We start from the raw sequence: 22003 nt of genomic DNA, 5'->3' as shown, positions 1-22003 counted from the left end.
ATACATATATATACACACATATATATGTACACATACCAGTATATACTGGATCAATATCCCTGACTGCTTCAGGTTTGTGGCTCGCAGCTTCCACCACAGCCATTTGAGAGGGTGCGAGCCTGCCCCCGTTGCTCTGCCCAGTTCCCGTGGTTTTGCCAGCAGGACGGCTTTAACGGGGCTGAGGGAGGCAGCTGCCCGGCGTTGCTGTCACAGCCTTTTGGAGACAGAAGGCGGGCAGCTGGCTCTGCCCTGCGCGAGGAGGTGAAGCTCGGGCAGGCGGACTGTCCCCAGCCCGCCGCGCTCCTCCAGAAGCCGGCACCGGAGAGCTCCGAGCCGGGATCTCCGCCAGCTGCCCCGGGCGGCTCCGGCCGCTCCCCAGCACGGCGGCCCCGCGGCCCCAGCCCCGCCCCGCCGGTGACACCCCCGTGCTCCCGCCCCTCGCTTCCCGCCCCCCGCCGGTGCGGCGCGGGGGGTGCGGCTCGGCTCGGCTCGGCTCGGCTCATCTCATCTCATCTCATCTCATCTCGGTTCGGCTCGGCTCATCTCATCTCGGCTCGGCTCATCCCTGCCTCGCTCGTCTCGGTTCATCTCTGCTCGGCCCGGCTCGGCTCATCTCTGCTCGGCCCATCTCTGCTCGGCCCGGCTCGGCTTATCTCTGCTCGGCTCCGCGCCGCTCGGCCCGGCCCGGCCCGGCCATGGTGGAGCGCTCGGACGAGGCGCCGCTGCTGTTCTGGGCCGAGGGCCCCGCCCGGGCGGCGGCTCGGAGGCGGCTGGAGCGCGGCTCCGTGGGACGGCGAGGGGCCGGCGGAGGCGGCGGGGCCGCAGCGGGCCGAGGCGGAGGAAGACCAGATCGTGGCCGTCTTCGTGGTCACCTTCGACCCCCGCACGGGTGAGCGGCGCCGGGAGCGGGCGCGCTGGGACGCGGGGGCCGGGCCTGGGGCTCCTGGTGCCCCTGGAGTAAGATGGATGCGGCCGGGACTGGGCTTCCCTTGGGGAGCGCTCCCCCCGCATCCCGCCTCCCAGGGACCACTCCTCCCGCCGTGCCGGGGCAGCGTGGCGGACCCAGTGCGGAGCGGCCGCGGGAGCCGGGCTGCCCTCTGCCCCCACGGGGGACAGCGGCTTCACCGCACGGCTGCCGGGGTCGGGGCCGGGGGCCGTGCGCATTTGCCGAAAACGGAGCACAAGGGGGATCGCTTTTGGTCTCCATCCCGCCGAAAAGAAGTTCTGGCGGGAGGAAGGCGTCGCGTCTGGTGCCGCTCGGAGGAGAGGGATGGGTGTATCTCCCCGGCACAGGGAGTTTGTGGACGGCGCTGGGGCATCCCCTGCGCCCCACACAGATTTAGGCCGAGCCTCTGCCCAGCGCTGCCTGGAGGGCACCAACCTGTTAGCAGCATCTTGAGAGCATCTTTCTGCCTCCGTGGAGCGGCGCAGACCTGCCCGCAGCTATCGGTGATGGATGGCGTTTGTGGCAGGCGTAAATCCGGCAGGCTCGCAGGGCATGATCAGCAGCAGCAGCAGCAGCTCAGCTGCGTATTTCTTGGTGACCAGTGTGTTTAGAGGCTGGCCTCTGGCGGGATCTCTGGGACTTAGTGCTTTGAAGGAATGCTGTGATCCAGGAGGGCAGAGGAGGGGGGCAAGGGAATATATTTTCTACTTCTCATTGCCATATCATTCTCTCTCAATGTTGTTGGACTATGCTGTTGTATCAGTACTGACAGAGGTTATTAATTTCAAACCTGTAAATCAGCATTTCAGAAAATGTTTTAACTTTGTTTTCCTAGTCCCACTGCCCCCACAGTAGCCACCAAACAGGATGTTAGGACACAGATAGGAAGTTAGCACCTGCCTTGCACCTGTGAACACAGGTACTACTGTGCAGAGGGGTCTGATGTCCTGAGACACATTGTTGGGTCTTTTGGCTGCCAGGCACCAACCTGGGGTTCAAAGGCAAGAGAGAGATTCAGGAGCCCATTTACATCCAGATGTGAGACTGAGCTCCTCTTTCTTTTCTAGACAGGCACTGCCTTAGCAAATCCACAGCAAAAGTACACGAGACAGGAGTCTGTAAAGCACAGTGAGGTCAGTTCTTGAGTGGGAGGGGAAAGTACCTGACATCCTGCTCACAAGAGGGCCTTGGTAGTGAAGACTGAATGCCAGTCTTGAACTGAATATCCTAAGGAAGTAGAGAACAGGAGGTAGCTGCTGGTGTTATGTGGTGTCAGACAGCATGGCTGCAGTGTCCCAAAACACCCAAGGGATTTTGAGAAGTTACCCTTTCATATTGCACCTGAGGGAAGTGTCTTCAGTCTAGAGGTAATTCACTCATAAAAATCTGAAATAAGAATGGATGTCATCTTTCCACCAGGAGATGGAAAGTGGAGGTGTTTCTCCTAAGTATCCAAAACATGAAAGAGTCTGGGTGACTGCAGCAACAGCAGGTTGCCTTTCAATCCGACAGCATATGCCTTCTATGAAATTGTGAGATTTTCTTGAGATTTGGCAGGAAGCTGAGCTTTCTCAGGAGTTAACCAGCTGTTGCTTTGAATGAAGTCCAGGGAAAGTTGGGCAACAGCTCTTCTCACATCTGATGTGCAGTTAATGCTGGGTGTCACCAGCCTTGGAGTAGTCTGTCAAGTCCAGGAATATTTAGCCTCCTGCTGCTACCCAGCATGGATGATAGTACTGTGAGCAATATACCAGCAAATGTCAGCTTTACAGCTGGGAAGCAAAGTGCCCTGCACAGGGTGTGGACTTGGAAAAACATCATGAAGTTGCAGTGGTGTGAACTTGCTATGGTCAAAAAGAGAATGCGGGAATTACTGGTGAACCACATCAGATAGTGTGAGGAACTGCTTTAATGTTTGTAAGAGTAGCTGGTCCTTGTGTATGACTTAAAGGAAATCATCCAGTTAGTGTCTGAGCTGCTTGATCCTGCCCAGAAAAAGCATGGCAGACCTCTGTGGCAGCTTGCTGAGGCATAGGAACAGCTGAATTTCTGTGCAGGTGGTTATGCCAGGTAGGGTCTGTCCAAATACAGGCAAATAGGTGGGCAAGAGAGATTTTACTGTAGAAGTATGAACTGGTAACCATGCTAATAAAGAATGTAACAACTTCTCTTCAAAATTTAGAAGGGCTTGAAGTAGAAGAGCTTAGTGTACAGCAGTTGCATGTGATGAGTTTCCAAAGGTAGGTTATGGGGTTGCCAGGTCACTGTTACAGTTCCAGTGTCCCTGTGACTGTCAGCGCCCATGTGAGTGACTGACATAAGAGCCAGAGGCAGCTTCTGAATTGGTGCAGTCCTCACCTGCAGCATGGTGAACCTTGTGGCACTTGAGAAGGAGCTCTCTTCACTGCTGTTGTGGGGCAGCTGATAACAGTCACCTTTGTGGAGGTCCCACACAGCTTAAAGGGTCTGTGAGTAATGGAGAGAGACAAGGAAGAGACGGAAGTTTTTTGCACCAGTGTTTTGCACCAGTGAACATGCAAATATTCTGTTTTTCTGTCCCACATTTCCTCCATGCAGAAAACTGAGTGAGTGTAATGTTTAGGTTACACTTTATGCCTCTCCTGTCCTGGCACAACATGGTAGCACTGCACAGCTGGGGACCCTAAAGCCATCGGGAAACATCTAATAGTGAGGAGTGACAGGTGATGACCCCAAATGCTGGTGCCAATATCTTCTTTGTGAGGATGTGAAAATCCAGTGGAAAGGAAATACAAGGGAAAGAGGAAGAACATCCTTAACTTTGCACACTAGAAAATGAGTGCTGGCTCAGACCTGACCTGAAGGTGGGAGATAGCTTCCAGGAGATCAGATGTGCACATCTGACTCTCAGCAGAATCACTAGTCTGCTCTCTAGTGCTGCGTGACTCTCACTTGGAAAGTTTCCTGTGTGCACGAGAGCTGCTTTCTCCATGGGGAAGGGCAGTGCTTCCTGTTTTTATACAACATTGCTCCCTCCTCCCTCCTCTGGTTTCTCAGGCAGACTGGCAGTCCTATTGCATCTGGGTGAAGTCTCTCCTTTGTTTGCTCTCCTGTTTCGCCAGACTGACTTTCCTACTTTTTAATCTCGGCATTTGTTCTCCGACTGCCACGTCGCTCATGTGTTCATAGGGCAAGGTGGCGTGAGGAACAGCCAGGAGCACAGCTGCAGGTTGCTCCTGACAGATCCCAGAAAAAAAAAAATAGCTACGTGATAGGTGAGCTGGTTTTGAGGTCACATGCAGGGTAAAGATCTGTTTCAAGGCATCCTTTCCTTATTGCTGCTACAGAACAAGCATTGTTTGAACAATGTCCACTCTAACGCCTCTGCAGTGGATGTAACACCTGACAGTGTTTGTGACTAAACTGAGCAAAGCCCATCTTCCTTTGCTTTTGTTGGCACTGTCACCTATCCGTCTATGAATCTACAGTAATGACCAGTAAGGGATGCTCTGGCCTTAACCACAATTCATGGTTATGAGGCAACAGTCTCAAGAATTGACTTCCTCACGCTTTCAGGGAGGGTTCTTGTGCCTTTAAAGAGCAAACCAAACAGGCTCACACAAGCCCCAAACAACAAAAGCCACCATCTATATATAATCTGCAGGCCCTTCAGGGGAGCGCGCGGCTGCCATGATGTCACTGGCTCTCTCTGCCAGCCTTTCACACGCCTCAGAGGCCGAGGCGCTGCACAGCAGAGCTCTGTGCTCTCGTCTGTGACTGCACAGGGCTGCGCTCGGGTCACGAGGCTGCTGCTGCTCCCCGGCTCTCCGGGAGAGGTCTGCTTGTGCACTGCAAATGGGCGCTTGGATGCATAGCTTCTCCTGTTGCCATGCCTAACACTGTTGGATTTTTTGAAGTCCTTGCCAGACAGGGTTGGGGGAGGTCTACTGAATACAGCATCCATGTGAGAAGAAAAATAGCCTATTTAAATGTCAGTGGCTAAGTCTTATTCCTGTGCAGGCATATACTTTTGCAGTATGAGTAATGAGACAAAAGACAGGCTTCAGAAATGAGGCCTGAGATTTAAATATCTCCCAGAGTCGTGGCTGAGTGTAAGGCCCCTCCAAATGTACATTGTCTGTGCAAGCACTGCTGGAATGCTCACCCCAAAGGGCAGGGAAAGGAGTGAACCAGTAGGAAGCACCTTTTTGCTGCACCTCCCATTGCATTATCCTGAAGAATTTTGGTTTGTTTGCCTTGTTTTTAAAACTAAGCCACATGATTTCAAATACTGTGGACAGACTGACAGCAACTTGGTGGGTGAATCTGGAGCACATCTCAGTGCAGTGGGAATGTCCAGGAGAGCAGTTGGGCTCTGAAGTGCTGTCATGGGAAAGTGTGAGAAGTCACCCCTTTTTTGGTCCATGGTAAACTTGTTGGACTTCATTTGCTTTAGGGACATTTTGTGACTTCTCTGATATCATCTGTTCCAGGATCAGGCTCCTCAGGTGGCGTTTTCCCATGAACAACTGCATGCTTTCTGGCTGGGTTAGCAGGTGACAGGTGTTTGCTGATCTTGATCTAGGTTGTAATTGATGTACTTTTTTGTTGGTTATTCTAGCATGCAAAAATAGCATGCAAAAAACACATTGCAGTACTTGGATCACCTCAGCCTCCATATAAATCTTCAGGTAACTCCTCTATCCTAAAGAAAATAGGAGAGATTTCAGGGAAGAAGTGATGACTTGGATGATGACTTAGGGGTTTCTGTTTGACCAGGCCTGTCAAGCACCAGGAAAGAAAAATGTTGGTGATGGTGTGAGCTATCCCAGAAACTCATCCTAAAGAGCACCAGTCTGTCCTTTGGTTCTTTTTTATGGGATGGATGCTTGTGTAGACCAAAGCTTACCCACCATCAGGTAAAATCGTAGCTGCTCTGTAATTAAGCTTATCATGGACAAATCCACAAAATAACACTAGCTTCAGAAGTGGCCCCAAATGTCCCACAGCGTCTGTGTGTTGTGCTACAAGTAACATTTGCAAGAGAAATGTGGAGTATTGTATGTCATGTACTGTCTGTGACAATGTAGGAGTTCTGGAGTTGTGTTAGGGCACTGTTACAGGTGTCCCGGGGTTAGAAAAGCAACTTCCTGTTGATGATGTATGCATTTTAGAAACAGGTACTGTATTCAAGCTTACCCAAATGAATTTGCTTCTCTACAGGCAACATGGTGGAATGGTGTTTACCCCAAGATATAGATTTGGAAGGTGTGGAATTCAAATCCATGGCAAGTGGGTCCCACAAAATCCAGTCAGATTTCATGTGAGTACATCTGAGCTATATAACTTCTTCCTTTCTTAGTTGTGTGTCTTAATTCATAACATGCAAGAAAAATACCTTCTAGGTATTTTTCTTTCTAGGAAGCTAGGGTCCTGCAGAAACTGGCTTGCTAAGCTTTCTACCTGCCAAAGATACTTTTCAGACACTTTCAGTATCATGTTAAGTACCAGCTAGCTGCAGGGATCTGCTGTATGACTGCTTTGCCTGTGGAGACCAACTGGGGCAGGCCAGCTTCTCACTGGTGAGCAAATTTTAATGTGTACTGGGCAAATGACCTGCACTGCCACTATAGAGACTGTCAGCAGAGGCCTAGAGTGAAGGGCAAGGAATGGCAGAACTGAAATGGGAAGGATTTTGCAGGAACAGGACTTAGAAAAATGTTCTTAACTCTGACAGAACTTTTGGTTCCTTTAAATGTTGTTATAAACAGGTCTCACTCGCTTTCTTCTTTGCTAGTTCCTTCAGTGGAAACACGTAAGAGAGAAATTTTCTGCATTCTGCTAACCCCATGTTGCAATGCAGCAATGTTTTGCAATGAACTGCAGTGTCACAATTCCTTTTGCTCAGGAATAACAGTTACTTTCTTAAAGGCACGTGAACTGAACTCTTGCAGTCTGATAATCAGTGTTCTTCAACCCAAAATATGACCAGGTAGCTGTACTGTACTCAGAACTGCATTCACTGCAGGCTTCTTCCTTGGAGGAAGGGCTCTACACTGACTGAATTATGTGTTCTGTTGGTCTTCCTTCCAAGTTACTTATTTTATACCTACTGGCCTGTGACATGGCTGGTAGGGGCTTTAGTGGGAACTCCTGGGAACTCTTGCCTTAAATATTTTGTCTTGCTACTCAGAAGACTGGGGCACCCAAGGCCTGTCCTTAGCCCTTCAGTTAGCAGGGTGGTATTTCAGAGAGCTCCTTACAGAAAAAAATATATTCTCAAATCAGCAATTTTAGCCCCCAGTTACCTTTCTTCTTCTTTCTTCTTTTTAACATTAACCCTTCTGTCCAACCTTTGTCTGCAGTTATTTCCGGAAAGGGCTCTGCTTTGGCCTGGCCTGCTTTGCCAACATGCCTGTGGAGAGTGAGTTAGAGCGTGGTGCCCGCATGAAGTCCGTGGGCATCCTCTCCCCTTCCTACACACTGCTGTATAGGTACATGCACTTCCTGGAGAACCAGGTCAGGTAAGTTCCCTTGGGAATGAGCCTGGCCATTCCCCACGTGGGAGAGGTTATGTTCCTTCTATAGAGAGCAGTTTTAGGCAAGTGAGAATTCAGTGACAATGCTCTGCTGTGATTTCCTTGACTGGCTATTTCTCCACAAAGTATTACAGGTTCACAGTGTGAAGGAGACAAGGAACTGATTAGCAGCAGTCTGTTGCTTCCTTAACAGGCTAGTCAAATGATACCCAAACCCTGGTTATTGTAGGCAGACATAGATGTCACAGGGAGAGTTGAGAGAACAAGTAGTTCCCCTTTTCTCCTTCTGAAAACCATTTTACTAGGGGTTTACAAAAGGCTTCTAACTGTGTAATGGTGCTCCTGGCTAGTTGTGCGCTTCAGTTGTGTTGAGTGGATCTAGCAGCAAAAATGGTGATGGTAGAAAACTGTTCCTACCTGAGTGTATTTAAAACAGGACAAGTGCTATGCACACCCCAGCTCACTGCCTGTGTCAGCATGTGTGTGTTCTCTGGCTGCACTGAGAGCTGGTAGTCCTGATGTTTCTTCAGCCCTCCTGGATGAATCTGTGCAACTGAAGCACCCAGGATCCCTTTTAGCTGGGAGAACAGATGTTTGCTGGGGGCAAGGCACTAAACAAATAGTCTGGAGATACTACAGATCTCCCCTTTTTTCCTTTCTTTTCCAGACACCAGCTGGAAATGCCAGGGCACTACTCCCATCTAGAGGCATTCTATGATGACAAGAAAGGAGTTCTTCCTGATAGCAAGGGCACCCCCAGCTCTCAGCAACCTGTCCACTGGCTGCCTTCTATCCACAGATACATGTACCCAGAGATGAAGGTGAGACAGGTGCCTGAGGCCTGCAGGAAAGAGCAGAGGGCTGCTGCTCCTTGCTGGTGCCTCATACTCCTTTATGTAAGCAGTCACTCCCGCGCTTTGTAGGCTGCTTAGATAAGATTTTGTTACTTGGACCGTTGCAAGCTGTGTGCTGGTCTTGCTTGCACATTTAGCCTTAGCATCTGTGCATGTGTCCCTGTTTCACCTCTAAGCTGTTTTCTTCCCTTTCGCTCCACCTGCAGATCACACACCCTGCTGGCTGTATGTCTCAGTTCATCAAATTCTTTGGTGAGCAGATCCTCGTCCTCTGGAAGTTTGCCCTGCTGCGCAAGCGCATACTGATATTTTCACCACCCCCAGTTGGAGTTGTCTGCTATAGAGGTATGTTTCCAGGGACACTGCAGAGCTCTGATCTAGTAGGCTGAAGCATTGCAGAAATTGCCTGCAAGTACTGCGGGGACAGACGTCATGCAGGTCTTCAAAATCCATTGTGACCATGCCTCATGAAGACACCACTCAGTCTGCATTTACACGTTTCCTACCAAATGCTTTTCTTCAGGCCTTGTGAGTAAGGACACATCTGGCACTGTCAAACTCAGTTCCTGTCAGCACAGGACAATAAGAGCACTGACTGAATTTGTGGATTCTAGAATGTGGGATTCCTATGGGAGAACTCATTATTTCCTATGCAAAACAAGATGTCATCACTTGAGAAGTTCTGATGTTTAAGGGCATTTCAGAGCTCTGACCATTGTTTTCATAGAGGCCTGTGGGAGAACTGGGCATTTGGGGTTCAGAGTGCCCTTGAGGGAAACCAAAAGCATCTCAGGATGTACTTGTCTTGTCTACAGTGTATTGCTGCTGTTGCCTTGCAAATGTTTCTCTGCCTGGTCTTGGAGGAACTGTCCCAGAGTCCAAACCATTCTTCTATGTGAATGTGGCAGACATAGAAATGCTGGAGACAGAAGTATCATACGTGGCCTGTAAGTATGATGGATTAGGCGTGATGTTTTTAGCTTCAGGCTGCAAAATGTCTTGAGACACCAGACTGTGGAATAGAACTGATGAGAAATAGGTTGTGCATGGAATGACTAACTATGCAAGCAGGAGAGAACAGTCAGTCTGCTGGGAAAGCAACATGCTGCTCTGAAAATCTTCTCTGGTTTTGGCAGGTACAACAGAAAAGATCTTTGAGCAGAAACGGGATCTCTATGATGTCTATGTGGACAACCAGAATGTGAAGACGCATCACGAACATCTGCAACCGCTCCTGAAAATTAACAATGCTGACAAGGAGAAGTACCGACGGCTCAATGACCAAAGGTAATCACAGACGTCTGGGTGCTCCTGATAGGAGATGTGGAATAAAGAGGACACTGCTCCTTTGTACTTTCCTCCTTGTAGTATTTTCAAAATATCCCACTAGTTCAGCTCATCTCTTGAAGATTCTGGTCGTCTCATAAAGCTTTGAGGTTCACAGTACGTATGTGCAATTAACTTGTCTCCCTTCTCTCAGGCAGATGTTAATGTATTCTCAAGAAGTGGGTGAGGATTGCAGCTCCTGTGAAGAGGACCTTTTTATCTTGTGAGTGGCTACCTCTAATACTTCGTTGGACACTGCTAGTTTTAGGGAGCCTCTTGCACTGATTTTGTGTTGCACTGTTTGGCATATTATGAAGCAGCATGTTTGACATAATTCCATAGTTAGCTTTCTTCCTCTAGGGTTCCAAAAACAGATTTGTTCTTCTTCAGATCATCTTCCTTTCGAGAAGCCAAAACATAGTATCCACTGGGGTCACTTATGTGCCAGAAGGGAGAAGTGAATGTTAGAAACACAATGGGAGATGTAAGAATGCCCTCGCAAACATAAGCACTATTGCCAGAACATTTGGCTCTGGAAAGGACAGTGTTCATGGAAAGCAGGCACTGTTCTGTACTGGGGGTTGGTACAGTGTGGAGATCAGACCTGCATGTGAAGAAGTGGCCCACTGATGTGGCTGACTTCATACCTGGCAAACAGAGGAACCAGAACTGGGTGTAGAGTGGGAGGTACAGAATTAGATAAAAACCACATGCCTACCACCTCTGAAGCCCTTCTCTGCCTGTTGCTATTCACACTCTGCAGCAAGTGAGAATTAATGGGATGAAACTGTGTGAAGGGCTGTGGGGGCAGAGCTCTGATTGTTGAGCTTCACAGGTGTAGCGAAACCTCTTTTTGAGTAGCTTTGCATGTTTCTAGAAAAGCAACAGGTAAGAAGTAGCTCTCACTGGTGTGTTCTGCACCAGTAATGGAGAATTTATTTATTTACTCATTGGTTTATCAGATGGGTGACACTGTTTCCTCCTTTACATTATGGGAGCTGTAGGTGTGATGTACCTGCTTGGTGACCACAGAACACACTTTAGCTGATAATGTGGCTTCTTCTGAGGGAAATGCCACCCACAGATGGGAGCACCGCTGTCAATTAACAGTTACTGCTTTATCTTTGTTTATTCTGGGTCACCAAAGAGAGAATGGAAAAGTACTACAGCACCACCTAACAAGGTGGGATCTCTGGCTTGAGGGGGTTAAATGCAGTTCTGGGGCTCTGCTGCCTGTTTGGTAAAGACGCTGTCTTTTTGGAGAGTGTGTGCAATCCCTTTTGCTGACTTTTCCCTATAGGTTTTTCATGGAGCAGAACAACCGCATATTCCAGACACTGATGGAGGTGTCAGCCAGCCAGGACAAGACACTGACAGCTGACCACGCACGAGGCATGGGCCTGGATCCCCAAGGGGATCGAAGTTTCCTTATGGACCTCCTGGAAGTGTATGGCATTGATGTTATGCTAGTCATTGACAACCCCTGCTGCACTTAAACCAAGGGCAACAGAGATGGGGAGCAAAGATCACTTTTTAAAGACTACCAGACATTGCTTAGGAGGATCACTGGAACTCACCACAGCCACAGTTATTTAATAACTTTATATGGAGAGTATTTATAATTTTAAAACAAAATGTGATTTTATTTTCTCACACTCAACTTCCCAGTGAGTACCTGCTCTAAGGTTCCTTTTGGTTTTGTCTCCCTTTCCCTTTCATTTGTGTTTTTTTGTTTTGTTTAGCTAGGACCAGTGGCACCTTTGCACCAAACCTCACTGTTGCCAGTGATAGCTAGGTTTTGGCCCGGCCTGGGTACCTGAGGGCTGAAGACTTCAGGAAAGCACTTTGTTTGATGACAACCAATGTGAAATGCTATAGCTGAGCTTTCAGACTTATCTGGAAAATCCTCCTATCAACTGCCCCTTCCACTTGGGGACTGAAGAGGGCTTTAGCACAAGCTGTTAATGGCCCAATCTCATAAATAGCTCCTACCAAGTTTATTGGTGGGAACAGTTAAACCAATGATAACAACCAGGACTCCTTTAAACACTCCTCACGCAACTTTTAGGTGAATTGGAGTCAAGCCACCCTTCCTTGTAAATGCCAGAAGCAAGTTTGGGATTGGGGATGCTACAGGATCTTGACTTTGCTTACCAGAGCAGCATGGTTTCACTTTCAGCATCTGAGGTGGTCTAAACTGGCAGAGACTGCACCTACCTATCTCATAGCTGGAGAAGAGCACCCACCCTCCTCAATCCATCCCACCACCACCTTCGGCTTTTAGTTGCATCACATCTGCTGCTTTAGTTTAAAATCTTCAAACCAGCAAGATGGTCTCCCATTTAACAAGGACCAACACCACTGAGCCACTTTGCAGTCACTGTTGTCCAGCCTCAGCTCAGATGGTACTGGGCTGGAGGGGGTAGAATAAGTATGCTTTAACTAACGTCACTAGCCCTTCCTTTGTAGCTGATGGGACTTGTTGCTCCTTTGCTTTAATACTGTCTGCTAATCCTCCTTTTGTTGAGCCTTCAGCACTGCCTGCTGCTATCCCTGGCTTTCTGTGTGAGACAGAGAACAGACCTTTCAGCAGGAACAACTGAAGTTTGCAGGAGGCTCCCTTGGAGTTTGGTATTCTTACCTGGCACAGCTGCTAGGAGCAATGTTTAAAAGCAAGTCTGTCTTTTTTTCTGGGCAGAGTTGTAGAACCAGATGAAACAGATGTTTTCTTATGCTGTTGAAAGAACAGGATTCAGTTCCTGAAGTTCCTCCAAGAAGGCCATCCCAGTAAAGAATAATCCCTTTGCCATACAAAATCCAGGAATGCTACTGTGGGTTCTATGTGTGACATACAGCTTTGCTCCAAATCCTTCAGCTAGTCGCAATATCAGCTTTCAGCTGACTGTTCTTCCTGAACTGTGGCTATAGCTGATTAGTTGCTGCTTCTATCATTACAGATTTCAGCACCCTTGGAGGCTTTCTGTGCACTGTGGGAATGCAGACTGTAGCTGATGTATCCATTTGTCCTAGCATTTTATAGCATGAGACAGAACCTGAACCACCGAGATCTCACCCACTCTAAAGCAGGCAAGCACGTTTTTGAAACAGGTGAAGCAAATGTTCTCCAAGCATACCCTCTGTGGATTGTCTTCCTCTGGAAAGGGGGAGGCAGTTGTTCCTGCAATTTGCCTTTCTCTGAGCTGTCACTCCCCTAGCAGCTTTTTCAAGCTGCTTTTTCAGGGCTTTTTCAAGGCTTTGGGATGTTTTTGTACAGAAGAAAATATGCAGTTGTTCATACTGTCAATTGCTCACAATAACTGTAACACCATCCTTAGAAGATTGGGGAAAAAAATGGAGAAAGAGGTAAAAACAGCTGAGTGTCATGTAATGGAAAGACCAGTCTCTTCTCCTTAAGAAATGGCTTTGTTTTTAAATTGACACCTGACGTGTAAAAGTGGCCCACAACCTCCACACTTTTTTTCTCTAACTTCCACTTGTTTTACATGCTGTCTGCAGTGACGATCCTTGAGGAAGTACAGCTGAACTACCCTTGTATTGCTGTCACTTCTTCAGACATCAAAAGAAAAAAAAAAAACCAGAACTGAAACTAGTCACAAGCAATTTCTCCTCTCACTTTCTTGAAGGTTTGCTACATAGTTTAGCTGTGGTCAATTGTTAATGACTTTCTATTTTCTTTGCCTTTTGCTAAACTAAACAGAAACAAACCTTTGATTTAATGTTGAAATTTTACAGTCACTGCAGTGAGAGGCTTTCTAACACCCTGCATTAGAGCACTGTTGTTTACAAACTGTTGGAACATGAGGTCTGGTAGACTGCACTGACATAGCCCACTGAGCAGAAGCTCCTGAAATTCCTATTTGATTTATTAAAAGTCTGCTTTCCAGAAATCAGGTCCTCAGTTCCTAGCAGTAGTATGGGTGCAGAAGTATCAAAGCAAGCAGATTACTGTAGCAGCATGCATGTGCTACCAGTTGGATGGTTGCAGCCTATCTTATTCTTCCTTGTAATTTTGTTCTTCCTTGTGATTTTGCTTCTCTATCAAGGCTCTCTTGGCAGGCAACAGCTACAAAAGTCAGGAAGCTGTCCAACAGAAGACAGAACAAGAAGACTCTTCTCTCCTAACCCCTTCCTTATTTGATTAGCTGCTGAAGTGCTTTCACCTGCACTCCTTTTCTAAAAGATAGCACTTTTATTTTTGTCACATGTGGAAAGTTCTTAAGAAATGGGTAATGGGTACATCATAGAAACAAATTGTTATAGCTTGGGACATGAAGGGCTGTTCTGTGGAACCAGTTTAACTGAGTCTTATCTTTCCAGAAGATACCATAATTCAAGGTAAAACAGTTATGTACAGATATTCTAAATCCTCTCCTGGACACTCAACTGGTGCTTTGTTGCATAGTAGCAGCTGGGAGACATCTACTGGGTATGTTTTGAATCAAAAGAGGGAGGGAAATGTGGTATAAGATAGGATATTGCTGATTTGTCTTCTCCCTTTGCCTTTACAGTGGTGCCTTCAGTTTCTTGGGTGTAATGCCTCTGGTCAGTTGCTGTGATCAGAGCCCAGGTTTGAATGGTTACGGTAACCAGGTCTATCCTGTGCCCCTGTGTATTTTCCAAAACTCAAATTGTTGGATAGCCAGTGCAGGTTCTCAGCTTGTACTTGCTTGACTTGAACCAGGAGAACAAGAACTTCCTAACTGCATCTTAACTCAAGCTGCACTAGAAATGTATAATCAAGCAATGAATTATTACTACTTGTACTGTCTGCATTGAAGGGTAAAGCTTATGAGAGACATAAAAGCTTGATTTTCAATCTGAACAAGCAACACCATGCCAGACATCTAAATCATCCAAAAGTCTTCTCACTGCAAGGTTAGGCCAAACTGCATAGCGCCAATAAAGAACTATAATGGATATTAGGAGAAAGGCACTTTATGGAATCAGAATTCAGATTTGTCTTACAGACATGCCACTACCTTCTTTTCTAGCATACATGAGGTACTTACTGCAGTGTATGTTACAGCCAGTGGTCATGACTGTCACAGGAGCTGAGCTTGTGTGTTCACCATCCTTTTGGGCAGAAGAAAGTTCAGTCACCTTTTCAAAAGGCAGTAGTTCCCTGTACAGGTTATTTAGTAAAGCAGGGTTATGGAGATTGCCCATTTTAACACCTGTCAAAGTTAATAAGCAAAAGGCTGGGAGTAGCTGTGGCCCTCCTGGCCACAGACTGTGCAAGGGACAGGCATGCTTTGCTCGGGGAGGTGGAAAACAGTGGCTCCTGGAATAGCAGGGTAAGAGCACTCTATCCTAAAGCAGAATTCTAGGTAAAAAGCATATACATTAACCCAAACTCTCATCCTAGCCATTACTTCTAAGTTAGATGCTGTCTTCTTCCCACCTTCCCAAAACCAGTGGTGTAGTAATTATGAGAAAGGACAACACAAATGTCTTTTACAAGGGACTGAAATGTATTGACTTAACAGTGTGATCTGTCTAAAACTGAGGGTACTAAATGCCTATGAACCAGGATTTTAGATCTTGGTTAATGCAACATGTCATTCAAATGGGAATGTTTAAATGTGGTCAAAATAAACAGGTGCCTTGAGCTGGTCCATGATTAGATTGTTATCCCTCCTTTTTATTTATGTTACAGTATTTTAGAATGGATTGTAAGTTGAAGCCAGGATAAGTGCTTTCGTGAGTGGGACATAAGATTCTACTCCTCCTTCCTGTCTTGGAGTTTGTACAAAGGAAGATTTTTGTGTTGCTGTCAGACAGAAACATAAGAACTAAGTCCTTTCCTCAACACTTCAGATAGTGGGTTCAGCCCCTGCCTATTTTATGTAGTGTCTATCTCACACCTCCCTTCTCAATGTTGCAATTCAGAGGTCTAGAATTACCCTATATTGGAAGAACTCTGAACTGCATAGGAAGGAGAAAAACTACTTGAATGGTATTTGTACAAGCTACTCAACTTATGCTGATATGAATATTTATATACCAGCCTCTGTCCCAGATGATGCCTTGGTACTTCAACATCAGAACAGCATCAGCAATACCAATTCTGAAGGGATCTCTTGGTTACCCTCAAGCAAGGAATTACATTGCAATGGGAGCTATGGAAGAGAACTAGTGATTTTCGCTGTAAAATGGTACAGATGAACAAGGAGCCAGTTCTCACCACCTTACCCCTTGCAACAAGCTGGGTGTAATTCTAACAGCTCTGATGTTGTTTGCATCTTGCAGATGTGTGGTTGCTCCCATAGGCCTGTGGCTCTGTAGAGAAAATGCTTACTAAAAACATGGGTATTTTTTAATACAATTAAAGCTTACCTTTTTGAAATGGCTGTTGCCTTGTCTTTCCTGCCACTGGAGAAAAAATGCATTGCTGATTTTATTACAGAAACATCAACTTGAGCGAAAACTTAAATGGTGAGAACTGCCTTTGACTCTGAATGAGCCAGGGGCTGCAGAGCAATGTCCAGGTGTCTCTGTGGCAAGCAAAAAGAGCAAAGCACAACCACAATGTTCCTTGGAGAGTGACCCAGGGCTCCACTGAGCACTCTTCATTACTGCAAACCAAAAGACAGCACAAACCAGGTCCTATCGCCAGCATTAACTATGAAATGGAACTAACAGGCTTCTATTCCCTTCAGTCTCAGTCAAGAGTTACAGAGCAGCTAGGGCTGGAAGGGACTTTAAAGACCACCCAGTTTAGGTACTTCGTGTCTCTACACTGTAATCCAGGGAAGAACATTCAGCTTGGTTTCACCATCATGCAGAAACCCAACCTGCTTCCACTTTGAAGGCATTTTTCCTTTAAGATGTCTCCAGCAGAGGATGCTGTTGGAGCACAGGCTGCCAGGATTCAGTCCTGGACAGAGCTGCTGGAAGCCAACTTAGGTCTGTATTTTGATAACAGCAGAGAGTCAACAAATTAACTTGGACTAGACCACAGTGTAACACATTGACTACAGACAATCACATCAGAAAAATAAGGATAATTTTCTTTCTTCCAGTAAGCAAGGCAGAATCATGTGAATTTCTAAGTTAGAATAAGGGCAACAGATAAGCTTGCCTAAGTCAGTAATACTTCCTTTCAGCAATTAAAGCAAAGCTATAAATAAAAGCTCATAAAAGCAACAAAATAATTATGGTACTGAGGCTCAAGTGGATGGAGGTTGCATATGGAGTGGAGAGCACTCTTTACATTAAAGAAGAGCAATCAGACACAATAAATAACAAACTTTATTTGGATATCCTTACTGGCATTATACTACTGCAGGAATAAAAGGAATACTTACCAAACAAAAAAAAAAAAAAAAAAAAGATTCAGCTTTTTAAAGAGTCTTTCCAAATGTACTTCATACAGCTTTGGGTCAATGATGTTTTCCAATTTGCTTCTGTGCAACATACCTAAATTGCTCAAAGGAATACATTTCTACTATACAATTACTGAAACTCTGTGCTGTTGAATCTGGCAAGACGAAAAAAATTAACATAAATATATTACCAAGGTACATATGGGGAATTTTTAAACTTGCTTCAAAGCTTTGTATCACCAACCTTCAGTTTATTTTGTGACAGAGTAGATAACCAACCATCTGTTTTAATGTGGCAATTCCAATGTTTCATAGAATTCCTTAGCATTACTCCCCCCAAATATTTTCTTCCAGGATCCCAGGTTTTGCAAGATTTTTACATGGGTAATGTAAACCTAAACTCTTAGAACACAAGGACAAGTATACTTAAATTTTACTTTAATATACAATCGCATTGCAGCAGTAGCATGTGGCACACAGCACTCAGCCTGTAGTGCTATAAATGGATGACTTCTTAGGGGAGGGGGAAAAAAAGATGCCATCAAGTTAACATGCATTTTTCAGAATTTTCATTTGCATTTTTAACCCCTTTGAGACCAGTCAAATGATACACTTCCAATGGAAGTACGTCACACATAAAAATAGCCAAAAGGCTTATTAGTCTAGTGGGGTTAATCAGGTTAGTTAGGTCTCATGTGCCTTGAGAGACCCTGGTAAGACTGGTGAACACTGCCCCTCTGCCATGAACTCTCATTGCACTGCTGCCTGCAGCAGCTGCTCTCTCATTCTGGGGTCACAGAAGAAGCGGAGTTTGCGGGGTAAGAGCTTCACCTCCACAGGCATAGCTTCATACTCCTCATTATCAATGCCAAAGGATCCCTCAGTGCCCTGTGTGCAGTGACAGTTAAACATTAAACGTTACTTCAGCAAGGCTGTAATGCTGATTTTACTAATAAAACACAGTTGCATACTTAGCTCAGTCTCAACCAAGATGACCCCCTGCCTCTGCCTTCCAGCCCATTTTCTCTCCACGACACAGGGAGACCTATCCTTCACCGCACAGAATGTATTAAGAATCTGGTGCATGAGATGTTACCTCACTTAGTTACTAATTAGTGATAATTAAATGCTAGGAAGCTCTAATGACCCACATTGTTTATACTGAAGGATTCTTTTCTATTGGAACTACAATTATGTGCAGTTAGATCTTGGCTCTGCCAGTGGTGACATAAACTAATCTGCAGAAATGCCTGTTAAGTAACTTCTATTAAATCCATGTCATAAACCCCTTTCAGCATTGTTTTACTGTATTGATCTGAAACATGAGATGAAAAGTAATTTACTGGCCAGGAATTACTCAGCAGTAGAATTTTCTCAAGTGTTTAATGCTGATAAAGTCACCATGTGATTAAAACCATTCATCAAAATGGCAGGCTGACTTTACCTAAAAATAACTTCAGTGACTGCTTTGTGTGTCCTTGACTCACAGGAGGGCTGTGCTACGTGGGTACTCAAACCAGCTCCGAGGAAACTGGGACACCAGAGCAGCACAGACTAGAGGAACCAGTACAAGTTCTGGCAGTCAGACATACAGCAAAGCAGTCCACCTCCATCAACATCAACTGGTGAGACTCATCTGGGCTGCCTCCAGTTCCTTCACTGGAGCTGGGCCATGGAGTTGAACTGCTCTGTACCATGCACCCATGTTCTGAAGATCTTAGCAGCAGCTGCAGTATGAACAGCTTATTTTATACCACAACCCTGACTTAAGCTGTACTTAGCCCAGCACTGCAGAGTAGTCTTTCAGAATCACAAATTTATCACAATGAATTCAGTGGAAGCATTAGGATGCTGGTTAATCATGACATCATAATTCATGATTTTTATGTGGTAGCAACAGATTTTTTTGCCTTTGAACACATTCTTTATCCCTTAATATGGAATTATTTTGCCAAATGACAGATCACTTGAAAACCGAAATTATCTAGGAGATTGATTAATGTCCTTGTAAAAACAAGAAACTGTCTTCCCAGGGCCACAATAACAGCTCACAGGCAGGAAAAGATGAATCTAAATCACACAGGCAGGCACAGTCTTCTTTCTCAGCTTCATCATTTCAAAGTTTTGGGTCACTTGTTTATACAGATCTCAGCTCCCCTGCCCTGCCTTACCCTCCTTTCTCTCTAATATTTATCTTCTTCTCTACAGCACAATGCCTTCTAGGGCAAAATGTACACATCTTCAGTGCTAAGGAAAAGAAGATCTGCATATCACAGCATCACAGAATGTTTGAATCAACAGTAGATCATCCAACCTCCCTGCTGAACAGTGGAGTCCAACCTCCCTGTTCAAGCAGGGTCAGCCCAGAGCACATTGCACAGGATTGTGTCCAGATGATACTTAAGTATCTCCAGTGAGGGAGACTCCACAACCTCTCTGTGCAGTCTGTTTCAGTGCCTGTTTATCTGCACAGTAAAGAATTTCTTCCTAGTGTTCAGGTGGAACTTCCATTCGTATGCAATACACTCAAGAGACCCTTTAACCACCACAACTGTCTTCATAAAATATCTGCCACTATTTCGTGGCAGAACAAAGTCCCCCATCAGGTTTACAGACTACCTGGGGAACTTCAGTATGTCTGTCCTGACAGGGGACTCATTGGCTGCACTGTGGAGCTGAGTGTCTCACTTGCTGTGTAATCAATCTCCCAGATTTAAAGTAGGAATTTCTTAAAGTGCAGCATCAACAGGTACAAGAAACAAAGTGAAAGACTTTTTCAGATCTCTCAGCTTCTCACCTCTGGAAGTTGCAAGATGCATCTGCTGGCTTGGATGCACTGACTCCCTTCAGGACACATGTGTGGGTCATGCATCTTTTGACTTCTGTCCAAACCAAAACAGAGGTAAGGTTAGGACATGCTTCTCTCAGAAACAGCCTACTTCAGGGATGGCATTTTGTTGTGGTAAATCACTATGCATTTGATAAACTTAGAGGTTATATACACAAATACTTGTGGATTTAACTGTGAAAAAGTAAAAAAGTCCTTCCCTCTTCTGCTGCAGTCAATGCAAATCATAATGTACCAACAGCCTCCAATGAGCTTCTGCTCTGAGGCTTACTAATTATATTTGAACAATGAGCAGAGTTTTGTGCTCTTCGCTTCCATGCTGAACTGGGAACTTCCTGCAGTGACTACCATCTCCTCATATCTCATGCAACTAAACTTACCAGCAACCTAAAAGATCTAAGCCAAAAAAAGATAGAATTATAGTTACATTGAACCATTAAATTACTACCTAAAAACAAACAAAACCCTCACTTTTTTCATATCAAAACCAATCAGCATAACATTTCTTATCAGCTGCTTCTGTTATTACTCCTGAAGAAACCCCCATAATTTTATCCATTCCAAATAACATATCCAGTTTTGACAGTTTCTCTCTTCTGGTACCTGTGAGATTCTTATTTATGTACTGTACTTAGATAAGTGCTGCTTCCTTTCCTACTTCTGCTGATAACAAAAGGGACCACATGGAATGCAGTTTCCTGTCATGGAAAGCTGGTGTTGCAAGTGTCACATGGTCTTTTTCAAGGCTTAGGCTGCTGTCCTGTCACTGTCTCAGCTGTTAGAGAACAGCAAGTTGTGATTCCTTTTCCCCACAAGTGCTGCTGCAGAGTGAGCACAAGCTCTGGGCTGTGCTGACCTTCCTCTGGCCTCCTGACTGACTACAAAAGTAACCTTTGACTGACCCCTGGCAAAGGGTACACTGCACCCCAGGCAGCAACCTCTCAGTGTGGGCCCCTCTCCAGACAGACAGCAACACACAAATAGCAAAGAGAACAGCACAGAATTACTGTGTTAATACACCACAACTCTCAAGCATGGTGGAATTATCACAGATATTTCTCTGACAGGCAATGCCCTACTGTCCCCAAATTTCCATCTCTAGACTGATATGAAAGAAAGGTGTATTTAAATATTGCCTAGGAAAAGAACTCACAAAAATAATGTCAGAATCTCCCTGTACACCAAATCTTCTATGCCCCGAGGAAGGCAGCACCTCTTAAGTCACAGAAAATCCCAGAGAAGGAACATGAGAAGAGAGGGTTGAAACAGGAGATGAAAATCAAAGACAAAGGAAGAAAAGCTAAGGAAAGGACAGGGAAGGATGGAAGCAATATTAACTGTGGAAACTTTGGTTTTAATCAAATATGTATACACTAAAAGATTGATGAGTGATTGTGAGGGAATTAAACATCCTCCAGCAATATAAATTATAAATCATTAATGGCATGCAATACTATCAGTTTATACAGTGCTGTACAAACAAGCAGCAAAATTCCTCACTTAAAGTTTAACCTGCTTGGAGTTTATCATACAAGGCATACTCTGATGAGCAAGCAGATTTTTTTGGCCAATGAAGACACATGAAGCTCTATAGAGATGTAATTGTGGGGTCAAGGTAAACTCAAAAGAGCCAAGACATGGAATTAATGATCAATCAAAGGAGAACACTGGTAGAAGCAAATAAGACACAACTTCACCTGCAGTGATTGCCCCTCTAGTGGTCCAGCAGAAAAAAAAAAATCATAATTCATTTCCCTTAGACTCTGGTCCTCACTCAAGACCAGACAGCAATGTGAAATAGGAACAAGATCTAACAGCAAGTTTCCATTGATTGTTGCATCCCACTCTATTCTGAAGCACAAAAATACAGGCAGAGAGAACCACAACACCTACTGCACATAACACACAACTGGAACATCATTTTCATATCCAGAAGCTGCCAGTGTTAAATGATTCAGAGTAAGACCTCTAATAAAAAACCCCAGTTTTGTGCACTGTGGATGATAACTGCAATCGTGCCCTGGAGTGACAGCTCTCCATATTTTCATATACAGAATCTAAATTGGCTACCAGGATGTGGATTACTGATGCCACACTTTCCATGCCTATTCTCCTTCCCTGCAGCACTTCTTAGTAACCACTCCATTGGAAACAACTGTTCTTCC

General features: G+C 45.4%; 2 protein-coding genes across 3 annotated transcripts in view; one reads left to right on the top strand and one right to left on the bottom strand.

The window, feature by feature from the left end:
- Positions 1 to 18: 18 nt before the first annotated feature.
- Positions 19 to 16011, top strand: DENND11 (DENN domain containing 11). The gene is given in 10 exon segments (XM_041398788.1): positions 19 to 763; positions 765 to 889; positions 6149 to 6248; positions 7291 to 7449; positions 8132 to 8285; positions 8525 to 8663; positions 9134 to 9265; positions 9455 to 9605; positions 9799 to 9867; positions 10945 to 16011. Coding segments are annotated over 10 exon segments (1293 nt in total). The 5' UTR covers positions 19 to 695; the 3' UTR covers positions 11141 to 16011.
- An 887-nt stretch (positions 16012 to 16898) lies between these two features.
- AGK (acylglycerol kinase) overlaps positions 16899 to 22003 on the bottom strand; it is a 36053-nt gene continuing 30948 nt past the window's right edge. For both annotated transcript variants that reach the window (XM_041398731.1, XM_041398730.1), the window contains 2 exons: positions 19788 to 19872; positions 16899 to 17878 (listed from right to left, as the gene is read on the bottom strand). In XM_041398731.1, the coding sequence (XP_041254665.1) occupies positions 17741 to 17878; positions 19788 to 19872 (223 nt within the window). In that variant the 3' untranslated portion in view covers positions 16899 to 17740. The remainder of the gene's footprint in view (positions 17879 to 19787; positions 19873 to 22003) is intronic.

Source organism: Onychostruthus taczanowskii, unplaced genomic scaffold (assembly GCF_017590055.1).
Source record: "Onychostruthus taczanowskii isolate IOZ18803 unplaced genomic scaffold, ASM1759005v1 scaffold15, whole genome shotgun sequence".
NCBI lineage: Eukaryota > Metazoa > Chordata > Aves > Passeriformes > Passeridae > Onychostruthus > Onychostruthus taczanowskii.
Note: the sequence above shows the minus strand (reverse complement) of the source record. Positions and strands in the feature narration are given on the sequence as shown.